At 51.4% G+C, this 24605-nt stretch overlaps 3 protein-coding genes across 5 annotated transcripts in view; 1 reads left to right on the top strand and 2 right to left on the bottom strand.

Annotated features, from left to right (window-relative positions):
- Positions 1-24605, bottom strand: part of SERF2 (small EDRK-rich factor 2) — a 152098-nt gene that overhangs the window by 75511 nt on the left and 51982 nt on the right. The gene's annotated exons all lie outside the window — the stretch shown is intronic.
- STRC (stereocilin) lies at positions 1801-17755 on the top strand. Its single transcript, XM_081831856.1, has 29 exons — positions 1801-1846; positions 2344-3150; positions 3241-3265; positions 4012-5266; positions 6257-6319; positions 6398-6508; positions 6677-6843; positions 7041-7227; positions 7366-7481; positions 7746-7878; positions 8237-8419; positions 8719-8757; positions 8943-9110; positions 9253-9318; positions 9767-9892; positions 10185-10243; positions 11044-11167; positions 11280-11392; positions 12951-13086; positions 13490-13686; positions 13886-13976; positions 14189-14345; positions 14990-15159; positions 15752-15907; positions 16288-16430; positions 16623-16771; positions 17020-17117; positions 17213-17360; positions 17543-17755. Exons 1-29 carry the CDS (start codon positions 1801-1803, stop codon positions 17647-17649), a joined length of 5340 nt encoding a protein of 1779 aa, XP_081687982.1. The 3' UTR covers positions 17650-17755.
- On the bottom strand, positions 17891-24158 carry CKMT1A (creatine kinase, mitochondrial 1A). Of its 3 annotated transcripts, none has more exons than XM_081831016.1 (10): positions 23989-24158; positions 22845-23162; positions 22001-22199; positions 21702-21797; positions 21104-21325; positions 20884-20969; positions 20642-20765; positions 18662-18796; positions 18336-18461; positions 17891-18132 (listed from the first exon to the last, which is right to left on the bottom strand). In XM_081831016.1, the coding sequence occupies exons 2-10, from the start codon at positions 22991-22993 to the stop codon at positions 18016-18018; spliced, it is 1254 nt and encodes a 417-aa protein (XP_081687142.1). In that variant the 5' UTR covers positions 22994-23162; positions 23989-24158; the 3' UTR covers positions 17891-18015. The 3 variants fall into 3 exon arrangements, with proteins under 3 accessions (XP_081687142.1, XP_081687144.1, XP_006731743.1); XM_081831018.1 differs by lacking the exon at positions 23989-24158 and adding an exon at positions 23896-23914; XM_006731680.3 differs by lacking the exon at positions 23989-24158 and having other exon boundaries at positions 22845-23214.

Genomic DNA, 24605 nt, shown 5'->3' with positions numbered 1-24605 from the left:
GCTGAGCAGGGAGCCCGATGCGGGGCCCGATCCCAGGACCCTGGGATCCTGACCTGAGCCGAAGGCAGACGCCCAACCGACTGAGCCACCCAGGTGCCCCGATAGGTGCTTACTCTTTGTTGGATGAATGCCACATGCTGTGCTAAGTACTTCAAGTGCATTATCTAATTTAGTCCTCTCAATAAGTCCATGCTAGGATCTCTCCTTTTTATAGAACAGAACATTATGACACAGAGAGATTTAAAAACTGCCCACAACATATAGCTAGTAAACATTGGAGCCAGGATTTGAACCCAAGCCATCTCATTTTTTTTGCTATGCTATTAGCAAAAAAAGAGAATTTATCATAAGAGGGTTGTTACAGAACCAAGGGCAGAAATTCAAATGGATTGCATGATGGGCTGGAACCAGGAGATAGAAAACTATTGGGAATCCAGGCCATATTCTTTGATTCTCCTCTCTGCTTTCCAGACTAGATGTGGTAACTTTGATGGGCAAAGGGAAAATATTAGCAAAGGGGTGCAATAGATCATTTCATTAATCCTGACTTTTTATTTGCCTTGGAAAATACTAGCACCGTCCTCAACTTTGGAGGCCTGGCCAAATCATTCCATTTTGGTGGGGTCTCAATTTCCTCATTTATAAAATGAGAAGTTTTTACCACAGGATCCCTCAGGTCACTTCCAGTTCTAAAATTCTACGATCCTAAATGAACTTTTTAGGGCAGAAGCTCATTAATAATAGATTTGAAAGTGTGGGCTTGGGGGATAGAATAGAGGAGGGTTCTGAGGAAAGAGGGACAGAATAATGGTTTAAGTGGAGCCTCAGTGTTGAATTACTCTTTAGAGCTGGTATCAAGTAAAGGCCTTTGGGGATATATAAATGGAGGACAGAAAAGACTTCACGTCTTGACCAGACCTAGTTATTCTGAATGGGATCTCTCTGATCTATGAGAAGTACTCTGTGGTGTGTGTGTGTGTGAGCATGTGTGCGTGTGTGCATGCGTGTATGTGTGAGTGTGGGAAGTAGCCCCCTTGCACAGTGATTTAATCTGGTTTATCTCTTTTCTCAGCTCAGAATTTTCTACAGGGCTTTCACCTAGGCCACAGGAAGAGAGCCAGAGGGCAAACCCAAACATTTGAAAGGCCCAATGAGCAAGTCGCACATCCATAAAATGAGAGGTTTGGTGTGTGGAACCTCTGAAGTCCTGCCCCATTCTTAGCATTTTGTGGTTCTTGGTACTGAATTGAAAGGAGCTCTCCTCTTCCTGAATGCTATGTCTTTGCACCAGACTTTGGCCTTTATTCCTCTTCTCTGTTTATACCTGGCTGCCCCGCTCCTTTTTCTGGGCCCCCTTTCTGCCTTGATTCTTCAAATCCTACTTGCTTTTTAACTCCTTTGGACCCTCTTTGTTTTCTTATATTTTTCTGCAGCCCCCACCCCTACCCCAACCAGATTACACCCCTGGTTTCCAGGTCTCCACCTCCATGTCTGCCCACTCCTATCTGCATCCTGGCTTTTAACTGAGGCTAAGTTAGCCTTAGGCTCCTCCAAGGGCCCCCTGGGATCCCCTATCACTGGTCCCTCTCACAGAAGCACACCTTTTTCCAAAGCCCAATGATCAGGTATTCAGTAGCTCAGGTGACAAACCTGTCAGGTTACAGATACTGTTTCCTGAAAGACCACACTACAGTGTCAGTGGCAACTCGGGCTGCCTCACAGTGCCCTGCCCTCACCTGGCTATCCCACACAAGGTGAGATTAACCAGAACTCACCTCTTCCCGGTGCTCACCTGGAAGCATGGCTCTGAGCTTCTGGCCTCTGCTGCTGCCACTATCCTGCACAGGTGAGCAGGGCTGGGGATGAAGGGGATGGTTGCTAAAAAGAGACTTAAGAATGCAGAGAGGGGTGCCTGGGTGGCTCAGTTGTTAGGCGTCTGCCTTCAGCTCAGGTCATGATCCCGGGGTCCTGGGATCCTGGGGTCCTGGGATTGAGCCCTTCATCGGGCTCCCTGCTCCTCGGGAAGCCTGCTTCTCCCTCTCCCACTCCCCCTGCTTGTGTTCCCTCTCTCGCTGTGTCTCTCTCTGTCAAATAAATAAATAAAATATTAAGAAAAAAAAAGAATGCAGAGATTAACTGGTTTCTATAAAAGATAAAGGAAGATGGGCAGGGACTAAGGCTAGGGAGAAAGTGAGGGGTAAGAAAGCAGGTCAAGACTTCCTGTAGGCTGATTCAGTAAAGGGACTTGGCTCGCCATCCCCTTCGCCTCCTCCTTAGATCCAAGCTAGGGCTGGGCTCCAGGGCAAGGCTGAATTGGGTTCTAGGCTCTTCCCCTTTAGTGAGCTCCTGTTTCTCTCTTCACAGTGACTCTGGTCCCTACTGGGATTCAGTCCCTGGACCCTGGTCTCTCCCTCCTGAAGTCATTGCTCTCCACCATGGACCAGGCTCCCCAGGGGTCCCTCAGCCACTCACGGTTCTCTGCATTCCTGGCCAACATTTCTTCTTCCTTTGAGCCTGGGAGAATGGGGGAGGGACCTGTGGGGGAGCCCCCACCCCTTCAGCCCCCTGCCCTCCGGCTCCACGACTTCCTAGTGACCCTGAGAGGCAGCCCAGACTGGGAGCCAATGCTAGGGCTGCTAGGGGATGTGCTGGCACTGCTGGGACAGGAGCAGACCCCCCGGGACTTCCTGGGGCACCAGGCAGGTGTGCTGGGTGGACTCGCAGAGGTGCTGCTAGGAGCCTTGCTTCCCGTGGGACCTCCAGCCCCTACCCGGCCCCCGTGTACTCGTGATGGGCCCTCTGACTGCGTCCTGGTGGCTGACTGGTTGCCTTCTCTGCGGCTGCTGTTAGAGGGCACACACTGGCAGGCGCTGATACAGGTGCAGCCCAGTGTGGACCCCGCCAATGCCACAGGCCTCGATGGGATGGAGCCCACCCCTCACTTTCTGCAGGGTCTGTTGGGTTTGCTCACCCCAGTAGGGGAGCTGGGCTCTGAGGAGGCTCTTTGGGGAGGCCTGCTGCGCACAGTGGGGGCCCCCCTCTCTGCTGCCTTCCAGGAGGGGCTGCTCCGTGTCACCGACTCCCTACGGGATGAGGTCTTTTCCATTCTGGGGCAACCAGAGCCTGATGGCAATGGGCAGTGCCAGGGAGGTGAGTGCTGCCAGGTCTGGGGCTGGGCTGTGGCAGGGCAAAGAAGGGGTGAGATTGGGGGAGTCCTCTTCCTTACTGTTTCCCTCCTAGGCAACCTTCAGCAGCTGCTTTTATGGTAAGTACCTCTCTTACCAGGAGAGGAGTTCTGATTGGACCTGGGAAGTCATCAGCCTCCAGAGTGGAGGAGAAAACTGATGGGAGGGGTGTGGTTTAGGGGTTTTGGAGCGTGGCTGTCTGGGTTGGTGTCCCAGCTTTACCTTACCTAGTCATGTGACCTTGGGGAGGTTACATTCTCATTCTATGCCTCAGTTTCCCTACTTATAAAATATAGATAATATTAGCCACCATAGAGTTGTTGAAAGGGATTGAATGGGTTGATACTGTATGTGTAAGCCACTTAGAACTGTGCCTCGCACATAGTGTTTAATAAATACTACCTAGTAAAGATGGGGTATGGAAAGAAAAGACAAGACTGGATTCCTCTATCCCTTACTATTTCGGTACAACAATGCCAGAGCACAGTCAGACTTACTCACTTGCTCGGCAGATTTCCTGATATGAGGTCAACCAAGGGGTGGATTTAAGCTACCTAAAAGCATATGAAGAAAAGAGAAAGAAGGGAGCCAGGTGGACAGAAGGGACTCCAACTGGGCTGGAGTGATTCTGTGACTTGGCAGGACAGACCTCTCTCCCATTTCCAACATTCCAGTATTTAAACCAGTAAAACCTATTCTCCCAGGGACCTTTTGGAAAAGCCTATGCTTGCCACCCCCCATGCTGGGCTCTGGGCCAGGGTCAGAATGTTCGACTGGAGGAAATGTGAACTGACCAGATGCCGTCTGCTCCTCCTTCTACACCCAGGGGCATCCGGCACAACCTTTCCTGGGATGTCCAGGCACTGGGCTTTCTGTCTGGATCGCCACCCCCACCCCCTGCCCTTCTCCACTGCCTGAGCACAGGTGTACCTCTGCCCAGGGCTTCCCAGCCCTTGGCCCACATCAGCCCTCGCCAACGGCGAGCCATCTCTGTGGAGGCCCTCTGCGAGAACCACTCAGGCCCAGCACCACCCTACAGCATTTCCAACTTCTCCATCCACCTGCTCTGCCAGCACGCCAAGCCCACCACCCCGCGGCCCCCTCCCAGCACCGCTGCCATCTGCCAGACAGCTGTGTGGTATGCAGTCTCATGGGCACCAGGTGCCCAAGGCTGGCTACAGGCTTGCCACGACCAGTTTCCTGATCAGTTCCTGGAGGCAATATGTAGCAACCTCTCCTTTTCAGCCCTGTCTGGCCCCAACCGCCGCCTGGTAAAGCAGCTCTGTGCTGACCTGCTCCCACCACCTACCAGCTGTCCTGAAGGTCTGCCCCCTGTTCCCCTCACCCCAGAGAACTTCTGGGGCTGCTTCTTGGAGAATGAGACTCTGTGGGCTGAGCGGCTGTGTGGAGAGGCGGGTCTGCAGGCTGTGCCCCCCAGCAATCAGGCTTGGGTTCAGCATGTGTGCCGGGGCCCCACCCCAGATGTCACTGCCTTCCCTCCCTGCCACGTTGGACCTTGTGGGGAACGCTGCCCAGATGGGGGCAGCTTCCTGATGATGGTCTGTGCCAATGACACCATGTATGAAGCCCTGGTGCCCTTCTGGCCTTGGCTTGCTGGCCAGTGCAGGATAAGTCGTGGGGGCAATGACACTTGCTTCCTAGAGGGGCTCCTGGGCCCTCTTCTGCCTTCTCTGCCGCCACTGGGACCATCCCCACTGTGCCTGGCCCCAGCTCCCTTCCTGCTTGGCATGCTATCCCAGTTGCCACGCTGTCAGTCCTCTGTACCAGCCCTTGCCCACTCCACACGCCTACATTATCTCCTGCGCCTGCTGACCTTTCTCCTGGGTCCAGGGGCCGGGGGGACTGAGGCCCAGGGAATGCTGGGACAGGCCCTGATGCTCTCCAGTCTCCCAGACAACTGCTCCTTCTGGGATGCCTTCCACCCAGAGGGCCGGCGCAGTGTGCTGCGGACAGTCGGAGAGTACCTGGGACAGGAGGAACGGCCAACCCCGCTGGGCTTTGAACCCACCGCCAGCCCCAGCTCTGTTATAGACAAGATGGAGCTGCTGGCCTGCTTCAGTGTGAGTGATCTGCCAAGGTGAAAGCCCCTGGAACAGAGGGAAGGGCCTCCAAATGGTTTCTCTAATACAGAGAGGATGATAGTATAGTATACTACAGTGATTGAAGCACATAGCTCTGGAGTCAGACAGGCTTGGGTTCACATCTTAGTTCAATGATCAACCTTGGACAAGTTATTTAACCTCTCTGGGCAATATTTTTTTATCTATAAATGGGGGAGAATGATCATGTCAATTTTTGGGGGGGGGTAGCTGTAAGGATTACCTAAGATAAGACATGCTGTGGGCTTATGTAGATAGCAGGATACATAAACATGCAATAAATGGTATCTCATTATTCTGACTCTTTGACTCTCCCCCTTTCTGCTCCAGAAAGGAAAGGGATCAAGTTGGAGGGCTCTAATTCTGTCCCTAGAGAGCAAGAATTGGAGGCTGGCAAAATAAAGGAAGATAAGGCAGAAATGAGAAAAATTCAGGGCAACTATAAATCGGAAGTCTTGGGTTCTGGGTTCAACTATGTCACAAATTAGTGTGGTGTTAGGCAAATAATTTAACTTAGGTTTCCTGGGCTTCTGTTTCTTCTCTGTAGAGTGAAGGGGCTAGAATATATAAATACTGTAATTAACTCATCGGTTCCCTGTTATATATAAGGCACTTTGCTAGGTTCTGTAGGGTACGTAAAGATTCCTTCCTCCATGTTAAGGCCCGCCATTCTCAAGCCCTGCATCCAATGAAATTATTTTAGATTCATAGTAATTTGGTTCAGATCTCCAAGTATTTATTTATTGATCCAGCAACGAACCTGGCATGGAAAAAGATACAGGAGAAGTTAGAGACATCATCCCTGGCCTAAAGGAGTTTAATATCTGAGGAGACACACATATAGCTTCAGATGAAGGACAAGCATCCTAGCAAGTAGAGTTGGAGCACCTGGGGAAGCTTCAGGAGGGACAGAGAAGATAGCTCTTAGCATCTTGTCTGTCTCCCCACCAGCCTGTGCTATGGGATCTGCTCCAGAGGGAGAAGAGTGTTTGGGCCCTGCAGATTCTAGTGCAGGTAACAGATGGAGGAGCCCATGGGTGGGCTGGGTCACAACCCAGTGAGGCCATGTCCACAAGAACTTCCCACTCCTAGGCATACCTGCACATGCCACCGGAAAATCTCCAGCAGCTGGTGCTTTCAGCAGAGAGGGAGGCTGCTCAGGGCTTCCTGACGCTCATGCACCGTTCCTGGGCCCAGCTGCAGGTGGGCATTGAGAGAGGGGGAACCAGGGTGGAGGGAGAAATCTAGGAATCAAGAGCACCTGGAACCCGGTGTGCAGAGGGCTTGCCCAGGGGAAGGAGGAACTCGAGAGGAGACAGCAAGGATACTGAGCATTTCCAGAGCCAGCATCCATTCCTGTGCCCCCCACAGGTACCACCGTCTGAGGAGCAGGCCCTGGGTCGCCTGACAGCCTTGCTGCTCCAGCGCTACCCACGCCTCACCTCCCAGCTCTTCATTGACCTGTCACCGCTCATCCCCTTCTTGGCTGTCTCTGACCTGATGCGCTTCCCACCATCCCTGTTGGCCAACGACAGTGTGTAAGGACCCTACACCACTCCTCCTGATCCTGTCAGGGTCAGGCCGACCCCACCAGCCTAGCACAGCCCCTTCCTGAGATCCTCTCTGTTAAAATTAGGGAGAGTCTCCTTCTTGCCCATGACAGTAGGGGCTGCAGAGAGCCAGGGGACAACTGTTTGGAACAGGGCCAAGGGTTGAGACCCATTACTCTCCCCAGCCTGGCTGCCATCCGGGATTACAGCCCAGGAATGAGACCTGAACAGAAGGAGGCTCTTGCAAAGCGCCTGCTGGCCCCTGAGCTTTTCGGGGAAGTGCCTGCCTGGTCCCAGGAGCTACTGTGGGCAGTGCTGCCCCTGCTCCCCCACCTCCCTCTGGAAAACTTTCTGCAGCTCAGCCCTCACCAGGTAGGACGTGATCCTCTTAACTTGACTAGCCCATCTCCTGCTAGGTGGGACGGGAGTCGGTAGCATGTCTCTTGGTGAGCTCCTCCCCACAAGTGTCCCATAGTGACCCCGACACAAAGCTGACCTGCCTCATCTCAGATCCAGGCCCTGGAGGATAGCTGGCCAGCAGCAGGTCTTGGGCCAGGGCACGCCCGACATGTGCTACGCAGCCTGGTGAACCAGAGTGTCCAGGATGGAGAGGAGCAGGTACGCAGGTGAGTGGCTGTGGGATCAGTGATCAAGGCCACATTGGGAGAGAGGTGAGGATGGCTGCCATGGTGGGTCGGGGTCCTAGGAAGGAAGGGGCAAGAAAGTAGGCAGTGGCCCCAGGCAGTATTGGACTGGAGGACAGAGGCCTATCTATGGCACCCATATTTCCTAGTTTAGTGGTCAGAGTGCCTAGTCTATGTACCTACGTGGTCCCCACCTCAGTGCCAGCTTCCGTGACCACATGAAGGCCAGCTTCGTGTCCTTCTCAGGCTGGGGTCCCTCGCCTGTTTCCTGAGCCCTGAGGAGCTGCAGAGCCTGGTACCCTTGAGTGACCCAATGGGGCCGGTAGAACGGGGCCTGCTGGAATGTGCGGCCAACGGGACCCTCAGCCCACAAGGACGGGTGAGCCCCTTGGCACAGGCCTACAAGACTCCAGGCTTTCCTTGGGTCAGTGTGGAGGACTTGCCCAGTCATCTCAACCAAGCTTGAGCGCAACGGTGCCATCCCTCCCCTGACCCCTGCCACCTCTGTTCCTTTTTCCATGGTCATTCTTATCTGTTACTACCTCTTCCTGACCCTATGCCATTTGGTCTATGACACCCCAAACATACCCTTTGACATCTTACACTCATTCTGTTCCTATCCCATCCCTGGTTCTAAGCTCTAGCCCAGGCCCTGGGAAACCCAAATGTGAGATTGGACAGGAAGTTTAAGGTTCACTTGTCTTTTCTCTCCAGGCCCAAACCTTCTTTGGTTACAGGTGGCATATGAACTTCTGGGAGTGTTGCGCTCCTCTGGAGGAGCTGTGCTGAGCCCCCGAGAGCTGCGAGTCTGGGCCCCTCTCTTCCCTCAGCTGGGCCTCCGCTTCCTACAGGGGCTGTCAGAGCCCCAGCTTAGAGCCATGCTTCCTGCCCTGCAGGGAACCAGTGTCTCACCCGCCCAGGTGGGCCTGTCTCACTCTCTGGCATCCATCCTCCCCCCCCGCCCCCGCCCCCGGGAACCCCAGTCAAGAGAATTATATTCAGGGATACCATCAGCTTCTCTGGAGCCTCCTCCCTTTTCTCTGTCCCAAGGAAGACTCCCTCATCCCCCTTCCTCAGATCAAGAAGAGCCTGGAGCCAGGCTCATCAGTGGGGGTGGTAGAGAGGGAGCTGGAAGTTTTGGAGGGTAGCCCTAGGGATTTGTTTCAAACCTGGCTGCCAGGACCTGAGAGCCGGTGTTTCCTGTCCCATCCCACCTTAGGCTGTTTTACTGCTTGGACGGCTCCTCCCCAGGCATGATGTGAGTAGCAGCAGCTTCTCAACATCCCCCAGAGGTCCCTGTCCCCCTTTCCCTGGCTCCCGCAACTGCCCCTTTCTTCCCTCTAAGCTCCTCACACCTGCCGCGTGCGTGCTGTACTGTGCTTGTTGTCTTCCCCCCCCGCCCTGCCTCTCTTCTTCAGGACTCTTGTCTCTCTTGCTCCCCAGCTGTCCCTGGAGGAACTCTGCTCCTTGCACCCTCTGCTACCAGGCCTCAGCTCCCAGACACTCCAGGCCATCCCTAGGCGAGTTCTGGTGGGGGCCTGCTCCTGCCTGGCCCCCCAATTATCACGCCTCTCAGCCTGCCAGACCGCAGCGTTGTTGCAGACCTTTCGGGTATGAGAGTGGCAGGGAGGATGAGACACTCAGGGATGTGGGCTCTGGGGAAGGAGGAGGGCATCTTCCCTGTGGCCAGGGAAGGCCTCCCACACCTCCCCACTTCCTTACACACACACACACACTGCGAATTGTCATGCAGGTGAAAGACAGAGTTACAAACATAGGTACGACAGGCGCCAGTGCAGCTGTGTGTATCCCTGGTCAGGTACGTGTGGCATCTCCCAACTAAACTCCTCGCCATGTCCCAGGGCAGTCTCGTATGGCTGGTGCTGCCTCCCACACTCGCCCTGAGTGGCCCTGAGAGTCCAGGCTGGCCCTGTGCCCACCAAGACATTAGCAGCCCTCCCCAGGTCCAGAGACAGGGCAGCGTGATCCACAATGGCCTAGCATGTCAAAGCCAGAAGGGTCTGAGAAATCTTCCAAGCCAACCAGCCTGCTTTCAGATAAAGAGCAAAGCTCAGAGAGGACTTTAGTTTGCCAGGTGCCTAAATGGCAGCAAGACTTGCCCGCAGCCACCTTCGATGGGAAGGCTTCCCGGCGCGCACGGCTCTAGCCGCGGAGGCCATCCATCCTCCTCCTAGCTTTGGTCCCTTCCTGCCCCGTGGCTCCCCGCTCCCCTATCACTACACTGCTACACACATCCCCAGCAGCAGCCCACCCCCACCACCTGGCCAGACTGCCTGCTTCCCCTGCTCCCGCTAAAGCTGCTGCAGCTGGACTCCGCAGCTCTTCTGGCTCACCGAAGGCGCTACCGCGAGCTGCCCTGGTCCGAGCAGCAGGTAGTTCTCCCCACTTACCCCAGGACTACCCTCTACGTTCCGCCCCTTTTACCCATCAGCCCTGGATTGGGCACGTTATCCCGAGCATCCTTTATACTTTGTGACTTGCTTTACTCTTTCCTTCTCCCTCCTCCCTAATGCCCCATTCCCCCCCCCCCAGAGGAATGTGCATTTGGGAGAGTAGGAGGCTGGTGGGACCCACAGGGTGGGGAGGCAGGACTGGATCCAAGACATCTTAAGTTCTTAGGCAAATACCTCTGCTGGGGCGCTGCTCCTCTTTTTCCTCTTGTAGGCACAGTTTCTCTGGAAGAAGATGCAGGTGCCCACCAACGTGACACTCAGGAATCTGCAGTGAGTAACTTGCATTGGCGGTGAGTTTAATTTGACTAACATTTTTTGAGCACTTATCATGCGCCTGGCACGATGTGGTATGCAATGGGAGATGTGGGGACGAAGGATGCCTCATCCCAGCCTGTGGGCCTTCTCTTGGCTCCTCCTCCCTTCACCCTCTTGCCCTCCCACAGGACCACAACTACCCTGATTAGTTTAAGGGACTCAGAAAACCTGTGGTCAGGTTCCGGCCCTGACACGTATTTGTGATCTTGGGCAAGTCATTTAACCTCTCTAAGCTTCAGTTTTTTTCTTCTATAGAATGAGAATTAAAACAGTACCTACCTCATAGGATGTGGTTGTGAGGATTAAGTGACATAAGGCATATAAGGTACTTAATATATAGTGCCTGGCCCCGTGCAAGCTCCCAATAGACATTTGTTGTTGTTAGTTTGATCCAGTTCGTTAATCAGAACCACTGGCCAAGCAGCAATGAACAGGAATAAGTAAGTTACCCTAACCTCTACCCACAGTGAAAGAATCATGGACTTCAGGATCTAAAGACATAGCTCTTGGCTCAGTTTACCATGTTTGTAATAGAATGATGTTGGGAACGTCTCTTGACCTCTGTGAATGTTTATTTTCCTCTCTGATAAATAGTGATGATGTGGGGAGCCAATGAAAATATCTATGGAAAAACATTTCTCAAACTATAGGCTACCACAAATGAACATCTGTACTTGTGTCGAGAGTGTTGATACAAGGAGCAGACAGACCATGGCATGTGTTGAATGAGCATCTATCCACTCACAAACCTACAGGGCTCTGGGCACCCTGGCAGGGGGCATGTCGTGTGAGTTTCTGCAGCAGATCAACTCGATGGCAGACTTCCTCGAAGTAGTGCATATGATCTATCAGCTGCCCACCAGGATTCGAGGGAGCCTGGTGAGAGGGGTGCTTAGGCATTTGTTGGAGCAGAGAGGCAGGGACCCTGGATACAGAATCCAGCCCCCATGCTTAACTCTGTCCTGACCTGTTTTTCCACCTTGTCCTACAGAGAGCCTGTATCTGGGCAGAGCTACAGCGGAGGATGACCATGCCTGAGCCAGAGTTGACAACCCTGGGGCCAGAACTGAGTGGGCTAGACACCAAGCTACTCCTGGATTTACCGTAAGTAACTAGAGATACTGGCTTCTTAGGAGTTTCAACTTGGGGTAGAAGATCTGCCCTTAGGAAGTGCCCTTAAGGTGGTGGTTTTCTTTCTGATGGTTCCCTAACATCAGTTATAGCCCAAAGTAGAGGATTCTATTCAAAGTTGCTCTATGTATTGACTGGCTCCCAGAACATGGCCCCAACATGGGACAGCTGAGGGCGGGCAACACTATGATGTGGTCCGCCAAGCAATCATAATATAATAGGCCACATTAATAGAGATAGAATATCTGAACTGAGGGAGGCAATGGTCCAATTCTGCCCTAGAGGACTGTAGTCTGCTTAAGTAACCATGTTGTCAGTGTGTTCAGTGGAGTACAGAAAGAGAACATGTATGAAACATGCATAATAAATGCCTTCAAATACCCCAAAGGCTACCAAATAGAAAATAGATTGGCATGTTTCTGAAGGGCCCTAGTGGGCATCACAAGGATGAGGGAATAAAAATCAGATTCTTGCAAAATATAAGGAAAATTGAGGTAGTGAATTCCCGACTTCAACTTTCAAGAGCTATTCAAGCGTAGGCTGGATGGTCCCATAGCAAGAATGTTGTAGAGCGCATTCAAGTATGGGTAAGAGTTGTGGGGAGAGAAAACTCATGAACCTGAGTCCTCCTAAAACAGACTCTAGGAGTTTGTGAGTATCTCTCATAGGCTTCTTTTTCTATTTTACCCCCATCCCTACCCCATTGCCATCTGATCTGTAAGTCAGGGTAGAAAACGGCTGGTGTTAGTCTTCCTAGGGATGAGGTGACGATAAAAGCGGTTGACTCCATCCTTCATTTTTATAGGCCTTTCCACAGATTTTGGCCTTTGTGCTACATGGCCTAGTTCCAGTTCCAGAATTGGCAACCCTAGATAGAGTGTAAAATATCACTTCTAATTTTGGGACAAGAGGGCTTAAAAAAAAAATTCAAATCTGTTTAAATTTATTGGTCCTTGGAGATAATTTAGAATTCCAAGGACCTAGATAGGGTGAAAGATCCTAGACCATGAGTTGGAAGACCTGAGTTCCTCATCTGTGAAAGAAAAATACCTGTCTTACCTCAAGATCTTGTCATAAGGATCAAATGAGAGAATATCCAAAAGAACTTGGTAAACTGTGTAGCGCTATGCAAATGAGAGAGGACCTCCTCACAACAAGTAGAGGAAGGGTGGCACTGTGGAAGAGAGAAACCGGGAGTAAGATCCCACCACCTCTGGGAGCCTGTTTCTTAATCTATATGGGGCGGCGGGGGGGAGTTTTAATGATATTTAATATTTGGGGTTTGGGTTCCATTAGATGGTAGGATCATTGGTCATTTCTTCTCAGGAAGACTAGAAATATGTCATTCCTTTTGTTCTCTCCCTTTAAACGCTATGATGGGAATTGCATCTGGGGCAATTTGATATCAGATCCTGTCCAGGACCGTAAGGTTTGGTCTGATGTTACCTCTTTTGTCTGGGCAATGTGGCAATCTGTGGTCCCGTTTCAGCAGGGCTCATTTCTGAGGGCCCATGTTGTCAAACTGCTGTAGGGTCCAGTTGATGGATAGACTGTCCAATGACTCTATCATGTTGGTGGTGGAGCTGGTACGAGGAGCTCCAGAGCAACTGCAGACACTGACCCCCCTCCACCGGGCAGCCCTGGCAGAGAGGGCACTACAAAACTTGGTAAGAGTCCAACCTACCAGACTCAGAACTGCTGCCTGGATAATATTCACCTCTCAGACAATGCTCTCTGTCTTCTAGGCCCAACCCCACACTTTTGATGCCGAACAAAATGTTCTTGTCCACAAGACCCTAGCTCCTAGATCTACCTCTAGGTTCCATTCCTTGAGAACCTGCTTCCTATTTCTTGTCCACATTCATGGGAGTCCCAAAAATTCCTTGGATTCCATCTCCTAGCCTTTCAGCCTCCTCCTATCTGGGCTCCTTATTTAAGGAAGTAAGCACTGCTATTGTTTTGCCATTGGGAACTGGACAGAGAGAAAAATCAAAGGTTTTGGTGTCTTGATCAAAGAGTCTGGTCCTGAGTCAGAGATGCATTATCCCAAGGCCTGATGCCCCTCTCCAGGCTCCAAAGGAGACAACAGTCTCAAGGGAAGTGCTGGAGACATTGGGCCCCTTGGTTGGATTCCTGGGGATAGAGAGTACACGACGGATCCCCCTACCGATCCTGCTGGCCCATCTCAATCAGCTGCAGGGCTTCTGCCTAGGAGAGCCATTTGCCACAGAGCTGGGATGGCTCCTGTTGCAGGAGCCTGTTCTTGGGTATGAACCTTCGGGAACTTCCAATTCTAACTCATCCTACACCCACCCTCTTAGCCACTATCATCAGTGGCAGCTCACTCAATACACTCGAGGTTCCTTGGAGCCCTGAGTCCCCAGTCCTTGCATGTCCTCTTTTCCCCTTCCTTTCCCTCACAGTTCTCTTAGCATCCCAGCCCCTGATCTTCTTCCTGTCCCCCAGGAAGCCGGAGTTGTGGAGCCAGGGTGAAGTAGAGCAAGCTGGACGCCTAGTACTCACTCTGTCTACTGAAGCTATTTCCTTGATCCCCAGGGTGAGGTGAAGGAACAAGGGAGGGAGTAAGAGCAGAGAGGGGACTGGAGAGCTGGTTCTGGGGAGCTAAGGCCAAGGAGGCTGAGGGCAAGGGATGTGAAGCCTGAATCTGGGGGAAACTGCTAAAAAGAGACAGGACTTTGGAATTACAGCTGCAGCAGCTGGCCCTGACCTTCCTAGGTCTCTGCACCCTCCATCTACCTTCTCACGCAGGAAGCCTTGGGCCCAGAGACCCTGGAGCGGCTCCTAGAGAAACAGCAGAGCTGGGAGCAGAGCAGAGTTGGACAGCTATGTGGGAGGCCACAGCTTGCTCCCAAGAAAGCAGCCTTGGTAGCTGGGATTGTACGGCCTACTGCAGAAGATCTCCCAGGTGAAACTACCCAAATATTCATATGTCTATTGGGGTGTATAGGACAGAATATCCAGCAATGTAGTCACAAGTTTAGGCTCTAGGTATGCTATGCCCTTTAAGTAGATTTGCTCACTTTCTGTTCTCTGGGCTCGGGTTTTCTAATCTATAAATCAAAGTGATTAGAGGAATGATCTACAAGGTCTTTTCCAGCTCTAGGGTTCTATTGCCCTAGAAATTTAGAACCTATTGCATTTTTAGCCTGGGACTTCCCCTTTCCCATTCTCTTATCCCTGTTAACAGTGACCCAGCTTCTAGGCTTGGCTCTATGTTAGAGTATGGAGCTGTCTGCTGGGAAGATGCTTAGGGTGTAGGAGGGAGACCCTGTGGGGCCAGAGACCTGGGTTCTGATCTACACCTGCCATTAAATCCCTAGGCAACCTCCCTCAGTCTTCCATTTATACAATGAAAGGCTTGTCCTTTCTAGTCACTTACTTGGTCTAACATCCTTTGAGTCTTACAATTCTCACACTAGAGTAATCCTTTGGTCCATAGTGTCCACACTGCCCTATCCAAAGGTGGGAGGGAATCATTCCTTCTATAGATATTTCTCTGGGCATGGTTTAGTTCTACACTGACCCCCTGTGCCTGCCTTACCCCTTCAGAACCTGTGCCAAATTGTGCAGATGTACGGGGGACATTCCCAGCAGCCTGGTCAGCAACTCAGATTGCAGAGATGGAGCTCGCAGACTTTGAGGACTGCCTGGCATTATTTGCAGGAGACCCAGGACTTGGGCCTGAAGAACTACGGGCAGCAATGGGCAAGGCAAAACAGGTTAGGTTATGGAGAGGCCAACATGAGGAAGCTGGTTGGGTGCAATTATGGGACACAAGGGAATGGATAGCTGGGTAAGAGGTGGGAGAAACAGGAGATTAAAGAATTAGAGAGTTTGGATCCTAAGTAGGGAGTCAGAGGGGATGAGTATGGAGGAAAGGAAGCTAGTACAGTGGGTAGAAGGAAGAAAGCAGGGGTTCCAAAACTTACTGTTTATCGAAATTATCCAGGGAGCAGGTTTTTAAAATGCTGATGCCAGGGTCCCATGCTAGACTCACTGAAGAATCTTCTTAGGGCTCTAAGGTTCTGCATTTTAACAGGCATTCCCAGTGAGTCTGGTGCACATAAAAGTTTAGAACTCATGGACTAGAGTCTGCTATCTTCCCTACTGAGACTCTAGTGTCTTTCAGTAACACCTTAGTCAGAGGAACCTTAAAGCATCCTCAGCATACAGCTGAGGAAACTCAAGACCCAGAGAGGCAAGTGATTTGCCTACAGTTACACAGCTAAGGTCAGAAGTATGACTAAGACCCAGCATTCTGACTCCTAGACCATTGCTTTCCCATTCACACTGTTCTTCTCTTTCTCCTAGTTGTGGGGTCCTCCCCGGGGATTCCGACCTGAGCAGATCCTGCAGCTGGGTCGGCTCTTAATAGGTCTAGGAGAGCGGGAACTACAGGAGCTGATCCTAGTGGACTGGGGAGTGCTGAGCACCCTGGGGCAGATAGATGGCTGGAGCTCTGTCCAGGTAACACCTTCCCTTTTCCTACTACCTTCCAAACATCCATTCCACAGGTCCAGGCCTCCAGGTCACCTGAAGCCTAAGGAATTTTTTTCCTGTCACCCTGCCTGGCCATTCTTTCTATTTTTAAATACCCTCTACTTGTGGCATTAGGAACTCTGTGATTTATTCACTTTGAGGCCCCAAACAGGTCAAACTCCCTCCTGCCTGTTTTCCCTGGCCTTCTCTTCTTTGGATTCTTAACCTTCCCCACGGCTATTGGATCTTCAGGTCTTAATAATACAAGTATGTAATCCAGTAGCACTTGTCACTTCCCTGATCACTTCCTCTTCCATGAATTCCCCATGATTTCTCTCCTTATTCTGTGCCCTCCATCCCCATCCCAGCTCCGGGTTGTGGTCTCCAGTTTCTTGCGGCAGAGTGGCCGGCATGTGAGCCACCTGGACTTCCTTCACCTGACTGCACTGGGTTATACGCTCTGTGGACTTCGGCCGGAGGAGCTACAACATATCAGCAGCTGGGAATTCAGGTCACCTGCAGAGGGAAGGGTGTGGGTGGTGGTGCTGATGTAAAGGTGGACTCACTGGGGTTGGAAGGCTCACGAAGGAGTGGTCCCATGGAGTAAGGGACCTCACTTGAAGCCATCTATACTCCCAGCTCATGACCATGGGCCCTATCACTGTGGCTGAATCTTCCTCCCTTCCATCCCACTCTTCCACAGCCAAGCAGCTCTCTTCCTGGGCAATCTGCATCTCCGGTGTTCTGAGGAGCAACTGGAAGTTCTAGCCCAGCTCCTTGTGCGGCCTGGCGGTTTTGGCCCCATCAGTAACTGGGGGCCGGAGATCTTCACCGAAATTGGCACAATAGCAGGTAGGGAGGCTGGACCACTGCTGGTACTAGTTGTCAGGGTTTGGTTTCCGTACCATGGGTGGAAGACTGCTGTGGAATTCTTAGGGTGGGAGTCCAAGAAGGTATTTAGGTAAGAGGTTGGAGATGTGTTGGGAAAGGTGTATGGTAGGGTACTTTGGGAGAGGTTGGAGAAGGTCTATAGGTTTGAAGAGAAGGGGGAAGGCCAGTAGAAGACAACGTTTGGATGCCCATCCCACTTGCTTCAACAGCGGGGATCCCAGACCTGGCCCTTTCAGCACTGCTGCAGGAACAGATCCAGGGCCTTACCCCTCTTGCTATTTCTGTCATCCCTGCTCCTAAATTTGCTGTAAGTATTGATGGGCTGGGGCATGCGGTGACCATGAAGAGCCAGGGCCCAACGGGGGCCACAATGGATGCACTGATTCCTGTCCCCGCCCCCAGGTGGTGTTCAGCCCCTCCCAGCTATCTAGTCTCACAAGTGTTCAGGCTGTGGCTGTCACTCCTGAACAAATGGCCTTTCTGAGTCCTGAGCAGCGACGAGCTGTGGTATGGGCCCAGCACGAGGGGAAGGAGAGCCCAGAACAGCAGGGTGAGTTCCCAAATGCACAGCCTGACCCGCCAACTCCTGACCCAGAATCTGACCCTGAACTTGGTGCTCTCTGACTCAGGGAGATCCCTGGAATAAAGGGGTCTAGGCAGATAGTTTCCATCTATCAGTGATTCCTGGGGAACACAGTTGTAACATTCCTCCCATTCTCTGTCTCATTATAGGTCGAAGCACAGCCTGGGGCCTTCAGGACTGGTCACAACCCTCCTGGGCCATGGCATTGACCATCTGCTTCCTTGGCAACCTGCTGCAAACCTGTCTCCACAGTTAAAGAGAGAGCTGTTGGGAAAGAAACTTTAATAAAATGCAAATGGAAATGCATTCTAATTATCCTCAGGAAGCTGATGAGGAATATGGGTAAAATGCTAATGCTTTCCACCCACCTGAGAATCAGTGTTCCTGGCATGCCATATCTGGAGTCTTCTTTCCATCATAAATAACCCCACTGCTTTTTTTCCTTTCCTGGAGGCTAGACCCTCCTCACCCCAACCATTAGAAATAACACAGACAGCTAGAGCATAGCAAGGAGTCTTTACTAGGACAGAAGGAGTTGGGGGCATCCAAGGCAAGTAGAATGGGCCACATTAGAATGAGCAGAACTCCTGGGGATCTTGAGTCATCTTCTGGGGAGGGGGATTTAATGTTTACTGTGGACAAGAGGTGGAGGGATGCGGATATCCTGGCCTCTCTCCAGACGCCGTTCACAATCAATCAAATAGTTTACTCCATCGATGACCAGCTGCACCAGCTCCACCTGAAGGACACTAACCCTTGACCTCTGCTTCCCATAACTTGAGTTTTATTCTTTAGCACTGATTTGCCTGCTCAAGGAACTCATTTCCAGTTGCCTCCCCACTCAACCTGAATTTCATTTCAGATTCCTGGGGCCCACTCACCGTCATATTTCAACCCCCACAGACCTATGCCTCTCCTCACCCTAATCCCTAAGGATCTCACCTCTGACTTGCCCAGTCGGTCCAAATTAGAGATGTCAAAAACACTGCCTGTGGCAGCTGTGTCCACTCCTCCAGTACCACGCTTTTGGAGCCTTAAGTTCTCCAGGATCTTTGGGAAGCGGCTATCCTAGAGGGGAGGAGATAGGGGTTGGGGCGGGGTCAATAGGGGGCAGAGACTTGTTTTACCCTGAACATGCTCAGAGCTCTTTCCCCTGACATTTTCCAGACATAATATGTCTGGCTCCTTTCCAAAATGCTCCCACCCTCCCATCCACACACAGCCACCTTCCTCACCCACACCCTGCTCTAACCCCACAATTCCTTTACTTTGCTTAGCAGGGGCAGTTTGACGTGCACTCCTGCCCGAAGTCCAGTGCCCAGGTTAGACGGACAGGTCAAGATGTATCCCAAACGCTCATTCCACATGAACTCCCAGCCACGTTCCTGGATCAGCCGCTCCACCTGAGTCCATAAAGGCTCTGTTAGTGAAAAGTCAGGGATATGTGAACCCTCCCTTAGCCAGACCTATAGGAACTCTAAAAGTATATCTAGAACCAGAAACTTGGGCTGTGAAAGAATGACATTGCTGTGTGTGTGTGTGTGTGTGTGTAAGTGGCTTGTTATTATCATGCATACAAGGTAATTTTGATGTTGCAAGGCCATAATGGTGAGATTACAGCAAAATATCTTGTGTGTGGAAGAAGAGAAACTTGGGAGAATGATGCATTCGGGATGATCTAGGGAAATGAGTGGAGGTGGTAAACTGAACTGAGAAAGGGATGATTATTCAATGAGCTCAGCATGCATGGATTATCTTTGCTTTGCTAATGAGCCTAGAGTTTGGAAGGGTTCTTTCACACATAAAATGAGGGTGTAGGCTTTGCAATAGGAAGAGGCAAGAAAGCCTTCTGTTAGCTGTGGAAAAAGTACATGTGAGAAGGCAGAGAGAAATGTGCAAACAGTCCAGAAGAACCGGACTCATACTTATGGGTGTGCAAGAGGGGTTGGAGAGGGGAGTATGGGAAGGGTGTTTTGTTTCACTTCAGCATCCTAATCATGGAGATGACCATTAGAGTTCAAGAGATGGGGATCTGCCAGAGTGATGGACATGAAAACTACCTAACATGAGTAAAGGGGACCCTATTCATAGTTCAGGAAAAAACCATGGCATGGGGGGAGGTTATCTAATAGGCTGAACAAGGGGAAACCCTTCCATTAAAAAATAATAACAGGGAGTGCCTGGGTGGCTCAGTCGTTAAGCGTCTGCCTTCGGCTTAGGTCATGATCCCAGGGTCCTGGGATTGAGCCCCGCATCGGGCTCCCTGCTCAGCGGGGAGTCTGCTTCTCCCTCTCCCACTCCCCCTGCTTGTGTTCCCTCACTCACTGTGTCTCTCTCTGTCAAATAATAAATAAAATCTTTAAAAAAAAATAATAATAACAGGAGCTAACACTGAACATTTACTATGGGCCAGGCATGTTACATGCATTATCTCATTTAATCCCCACAACAACATAAAATGTAGGAAGCTTTACTATCCCAATTTTACAGATGAGAAGCCTGAGGCATATCATTTGAAAAGTACTTCCCTACCCACTTAGAGTCAGAATATGTTATCTGTTATTTGCCAAAAACAATAAAAACTTCCCAGCTAGAATATAAAAGAGGAGGAGCTCTCTGTCTTTACAGGTCCAAAATAGAATTGTATATATGAGAACATACAATAAGAACTGGGTTTATGGGGATTTCTAATCTAGAATAGAATATGGAGACCTAATCCATGTAAGATTGAGGAATTCTGTAGAGCCACACATTCTGGAACTTAAGCCATTCCATCTTCCGTTTTCCCCGGTCTCCCTCCTACTCTCAGCTTAAACCCTAGACATGATACTTTAGCAAGAATGACAGAATCCAGAGCCAAGGCCTACCTTGGTTCAGAACTAGGTAGTTACAATGGAATCACGAATACACCAATCTTTCACTCCCTACATTGATCCAGGCTCAAACTTTTCCTTATCTGCACACTCCACACATCCCGGGCACTGACCCACTATCTCAGTTATTCCTTCTTTGTCTTATCTGGCAACTGCTTTATTTACCTTAGGCTCATAACATTCTTTCTCTCTATTCTTGGGTGACCATCTATCCTGGTTTTCCCTGGACAGTCCTGATATATTGTCCTGAAGTGATTGACAGTGATCCCCTTTGCCATCAAAAGTATCCTGAGTTGGTTGATAAATTATACAGTCTAGTCTTTGGTTTTTCCTTTATGTCCTCCCACCTAGTTCCCTTATACATTCTTCTCCAACCTCTTTGAGGCCTCGACAGAATCTTTCAAACACTCTCTTCATGTTGCCACCCTTCTCCATGGAGATGACCCGTGTATGATCCTCCTCATTCACCCAGATCAAGAAGTTCTTCTCATTGTTGTGCCTGAAAGCAGAAAAGAGGAAAAGACAGGGATCAAGAGGCAGGTCAAGAACTGGAAGAGATAGAGGAATAAAAGGCACTTAACAGCATGGGGACAAAAGAGGTAAGATAAGCCTCATACCAGATCCCACGAGCATCTGGCCAGTCTCGAGCCATTCCTGCTGCAGTCAGCAATGGGGACACAGGCTTATCAAATAGAAAGTGATCCTGAGGCAAGTAAAAGGACTTGGTTTAAGAATCTTCACAGTAGCCCCTGGGCCTCTGTCTCATCTGGCCCACCGTCCCCTCTGACTCTAATTTCCATCTGCTCCTCAACCCTGCTCCCTCTCAAGGCCCCTCACATCAATAAGCTGTTGCTGCTCAGCCTCTGTCATCTCACTGAGCCGATAGTAACGTCCAGCCAGGTCACCCTTCAGTCCACTCAGTGCATCCACTACAACACGTTCCACTTCTCGTCGCTCTGCCCGAGTGCAGGCTGGAGGAAGACTGAGTCCGCGGATACTTCGGCCAGTTCTGACTCTCGAGGACAATACATACCTCTCATCAAAGTAGCCAGAACGGATCTAGGGAATAAGAGAAATTAATATAAGTCACAGACACAGTGGGTGGGAACTGAGGACCTAGGGGAAGGAGAGACCTTAAGGACTGTAGGGACCCTCACTGCATGCACTGGAAGGAGAAGTTCAACGAGCAAGTACTCCAACTGAAGGGAGCATTATGAACCCTCCCTCAAACTGCTGACTTTGGGGTATGGTCATTCTCATCCACCCTCTCCTCTCCATATCCGCTGCTTCTTAAGATACAATTCCTCCCCCCACACCAACACTAAAAGCTCAGCAGTCTAATGACTCCGAGTCAGGAAATAATTAAGGTGAAGGGATTAGAGAAACAGTGTTGTACATAAGGCAATGCAAATCAGATGGGGAATATCTGACTTACCTTGCTGGCATCCAGGTCAGTGGTATGTTTCATTGTTTGGGGGTCATATCCATTGTGTCGCTCTTGTATCACAGGATCAAACAGCTCAGCAAATACCTGATGGGGAATTAAGAGGGAGAGGGTGGTTAAAAAGAGGAGATCCCTTTTCAGGCTTTAGTTGTGGATTGATTTCACTGGGTCAGAAAACGTGAGTATGGAAGGTCCAGCCTTAAAGGAAAGTGAAGGGTCTGTAGGGGGAAGGAGCTGGGATTACTGGGAAGATGAGTTGGGTCACCAGGGAGACTCTGGGGGCCCCCTACCTCATAGGTCTCCTCATCTCCAGCTACCATGCCCACAGTCTTGATGAAGGGGTGGCCGGGGTTGTCCACGCCAGTCTGGATACACTGATCTAGCGTCCAACCAGTGGGTGTGGTCTTGTCGCAGAGCCGGGCATAGACTGCTGGGGTCAGGTGACTGGCCATGCAGTTGTTGTGCTTTCGGAGGTCTGGGTACTCAGCGCTAGGGAGGGGGTACCCAGTAACCATGGAGGGAGGGCACAGGGGGCCTAGACCCAGTGCAGTCAGCTGGGAGCTATCCAGTTATCCATATCTGGCTTTGCTCCTTGTGAGGAGGAGAGATTAGAGGGAGCCTAAACCTTGGTAATCTCTTTAGGGACTTTCAGGGTCTATTCTTTCCCAACAGTTCTAGCTTCCTCTGAGCGACCGGCTCAATTCCCCCAGATTTGCTCAGTTCTTTCCTACCATTAGCACAGCATCAGGGATGGGGGAAGGGCAAGACCAAAGAGGGGAATTCAGGAAATGGGGGGAAACAGCAGGAAAGGAGATGGAGGAAAGCGAAAAGAATAGTTACTGGTCTCTCAATTAGGGATTTGGGCAGAGTAGGGGCAGCCAGAACTCACAGGGCCAGAACGGGTCTTGGGGGCGGGGACTGCGCGTTACAGGTCCCCAGGAATGCGTTAGCCTCACGGTTTTGGCCTCAGTCCCTAACCCACTGAGGTCTCCAGATTGCACAGCACTCCACTCCAGAGGCTTCGTGATTATAACCCTTCTCTGTTGCCCGGGTCCTCATCTCCATCCCCATCTTCGTTCCCGTCACCACCCCCCACCCCCCCCACACACACCCCTGCGCCTCAGACACTGATACCTCGGGGGATACAGCCTTCGTCGTTCACTGGCAGCTCTTACAGGTTCCGGGCGGAGCAGAAACCCAGCGGCTAGAGACCCAGCTCCAGCCAAAGCCAGGAGCCTGAGCCCCGGGCGGGCGGACAGCAGACGAGAGAAGGGACCAGCCATGGCTTGAGGGACCGGCTACTCAATCCCGAGGCTGGAGCTGGCGCAGGGCAGGAACGGGGAGGGAGGATGCAACCAGGAAGATTGAGGGCCGGAACTGGGTGCGAGGTTGGAGCCGAAATGGGGGCCGGAGTGGAAGCTGGAGCCGGAGAGGGAGCGGGTTCCAACCAGACTGCAGGAGAGGCGCAATGAGCTAGCGACGGGCGGTCGAGGAGAGGGAGGCCCCAGCCGCAGTCTCCAGGGGTGGGGCTCATGCAGGCCCCGCCTTTCCGCCTGCGACCGCGCTAGGTGTGCGGGGGCCGAGGTGGGAAGCACCGACAGGTAGATTAGGGGACCAACTCTAGGCTGGGGACGCGGACCCACCTGAGACGAGGTGGCCCAGATTTCAGCACCAAGTACAGGACAGCACCCGAGGGGACCCGCGAAAGGCTAAACACCCTTCCCCCAAGCCTCTCCATTTAATCGGGAACCCGATTCGTCACTCTGGGTGTTAAAGGGTGACATTGTACAACCTCTTCTCTAGTTTTCGGCCTTCCCCAGCAACCTCTTCATAATCTCAGGGGAGGCGGCCGTGGGGAGAAACCGCGGAATAAGTACAGATACCAGAGAAAGACAAGAAGGAAGCACACAGAGGCAGATAGTGGGAAAGACGCCTGGTGGCTCAAGGTCACCTTTTCCTTAGAACCAGGAAGAGGACGAAGGCACCCTTCTGCCACACCTGTGCTATTCTTACAAGGTTGTGGAAGAATTCCCTGAGAGGAACTCTAGAAACATTAACTCTTATCCCATTTATATTGTGTTCCCTACCCCCACTCAGCCCCCAAGCCTGAAGCCCTGTCCTGCCTCCACTTCTCATGATCTCCAGCTTTCCTCCCCCCTCCCCTCCTCTCCATCTTCTACTTCACCTTCGAACTTTTAATTCTTCGTGCTTTATCCAGCTTCAGAAGTGTTTGCTGCCCACAGGACTCCCTCTGAGTATTCTCTGCAAGCTTGCCTACCTGTTGGTCGCCCTGGGTATGGAGCTGGGGCTGGGCAGGGAATCGTTAGTTTCCTCTTTCTCCTCTCCCTTCTCTTCCCTCTTTGTAGCTTCCAGTTCCTGGGCTGGAGGGGAGTGTAAGGTGAAGTGAAGGGTGTGGTAAGATGACGACGTGTAGGAATGGGACAGGCAGGCACAGGTCTCCAACAACCACAAGTGTTGCTTCTCTTGGTTCCCTAATGCTGTTTAATACAGAGTGTAAAGGGGAGTGGTGTTCAAGGGCTAAAGTTGCCAGGGAATCTCTGCCTTCCTACTGGTCTTCTGTCCTCTCTCCTCACAAGGTGTGTATTCAGATTTGAGAGGGTGTGTTCCCACAGTTCAAAGTGTGACTTACGTGTGACTTGACCTTTGTCCTGGCAGGAAAGAGAATGAATGCTGGAGCCAAAATAGAGATGTGGGGCTTCAGTATGGAAAGTCAGTTAAGGTGGGGTACGTATGATGGTGTTAGTCCCTTCTCTCAGCTATCTTGGTGTACCCACAAGATAGTAAGATACTTGGAAATCTTATTTGAGAAAGATAAATTCCCTTCACATTGTCCTCTGGCCCCACTGATGAGACCCCACCCCTATACTCTGATTC

Source organism: Leptonychotes weddellii, chromosome 9 (genome assembly GCF_054177405.1).
Source record: "Leptonychotes weddellii isolate Sample4059 chromosome 9, ASM5417740v2, whole genome shotgun sequence".
In the NCBI taxonomy this organism is placed as follows: Eukaryota; Metazoa; Chordata; class Mammalia; order Carnivora; family Phocidae; genus Leptonychotes; species Leptonychotes weddellii.
The sequence above is the reverse complement of the archived record's forward strand: the minus strand, read 5'-3'. Positions and strand labels throughout refer to the sequence as shown.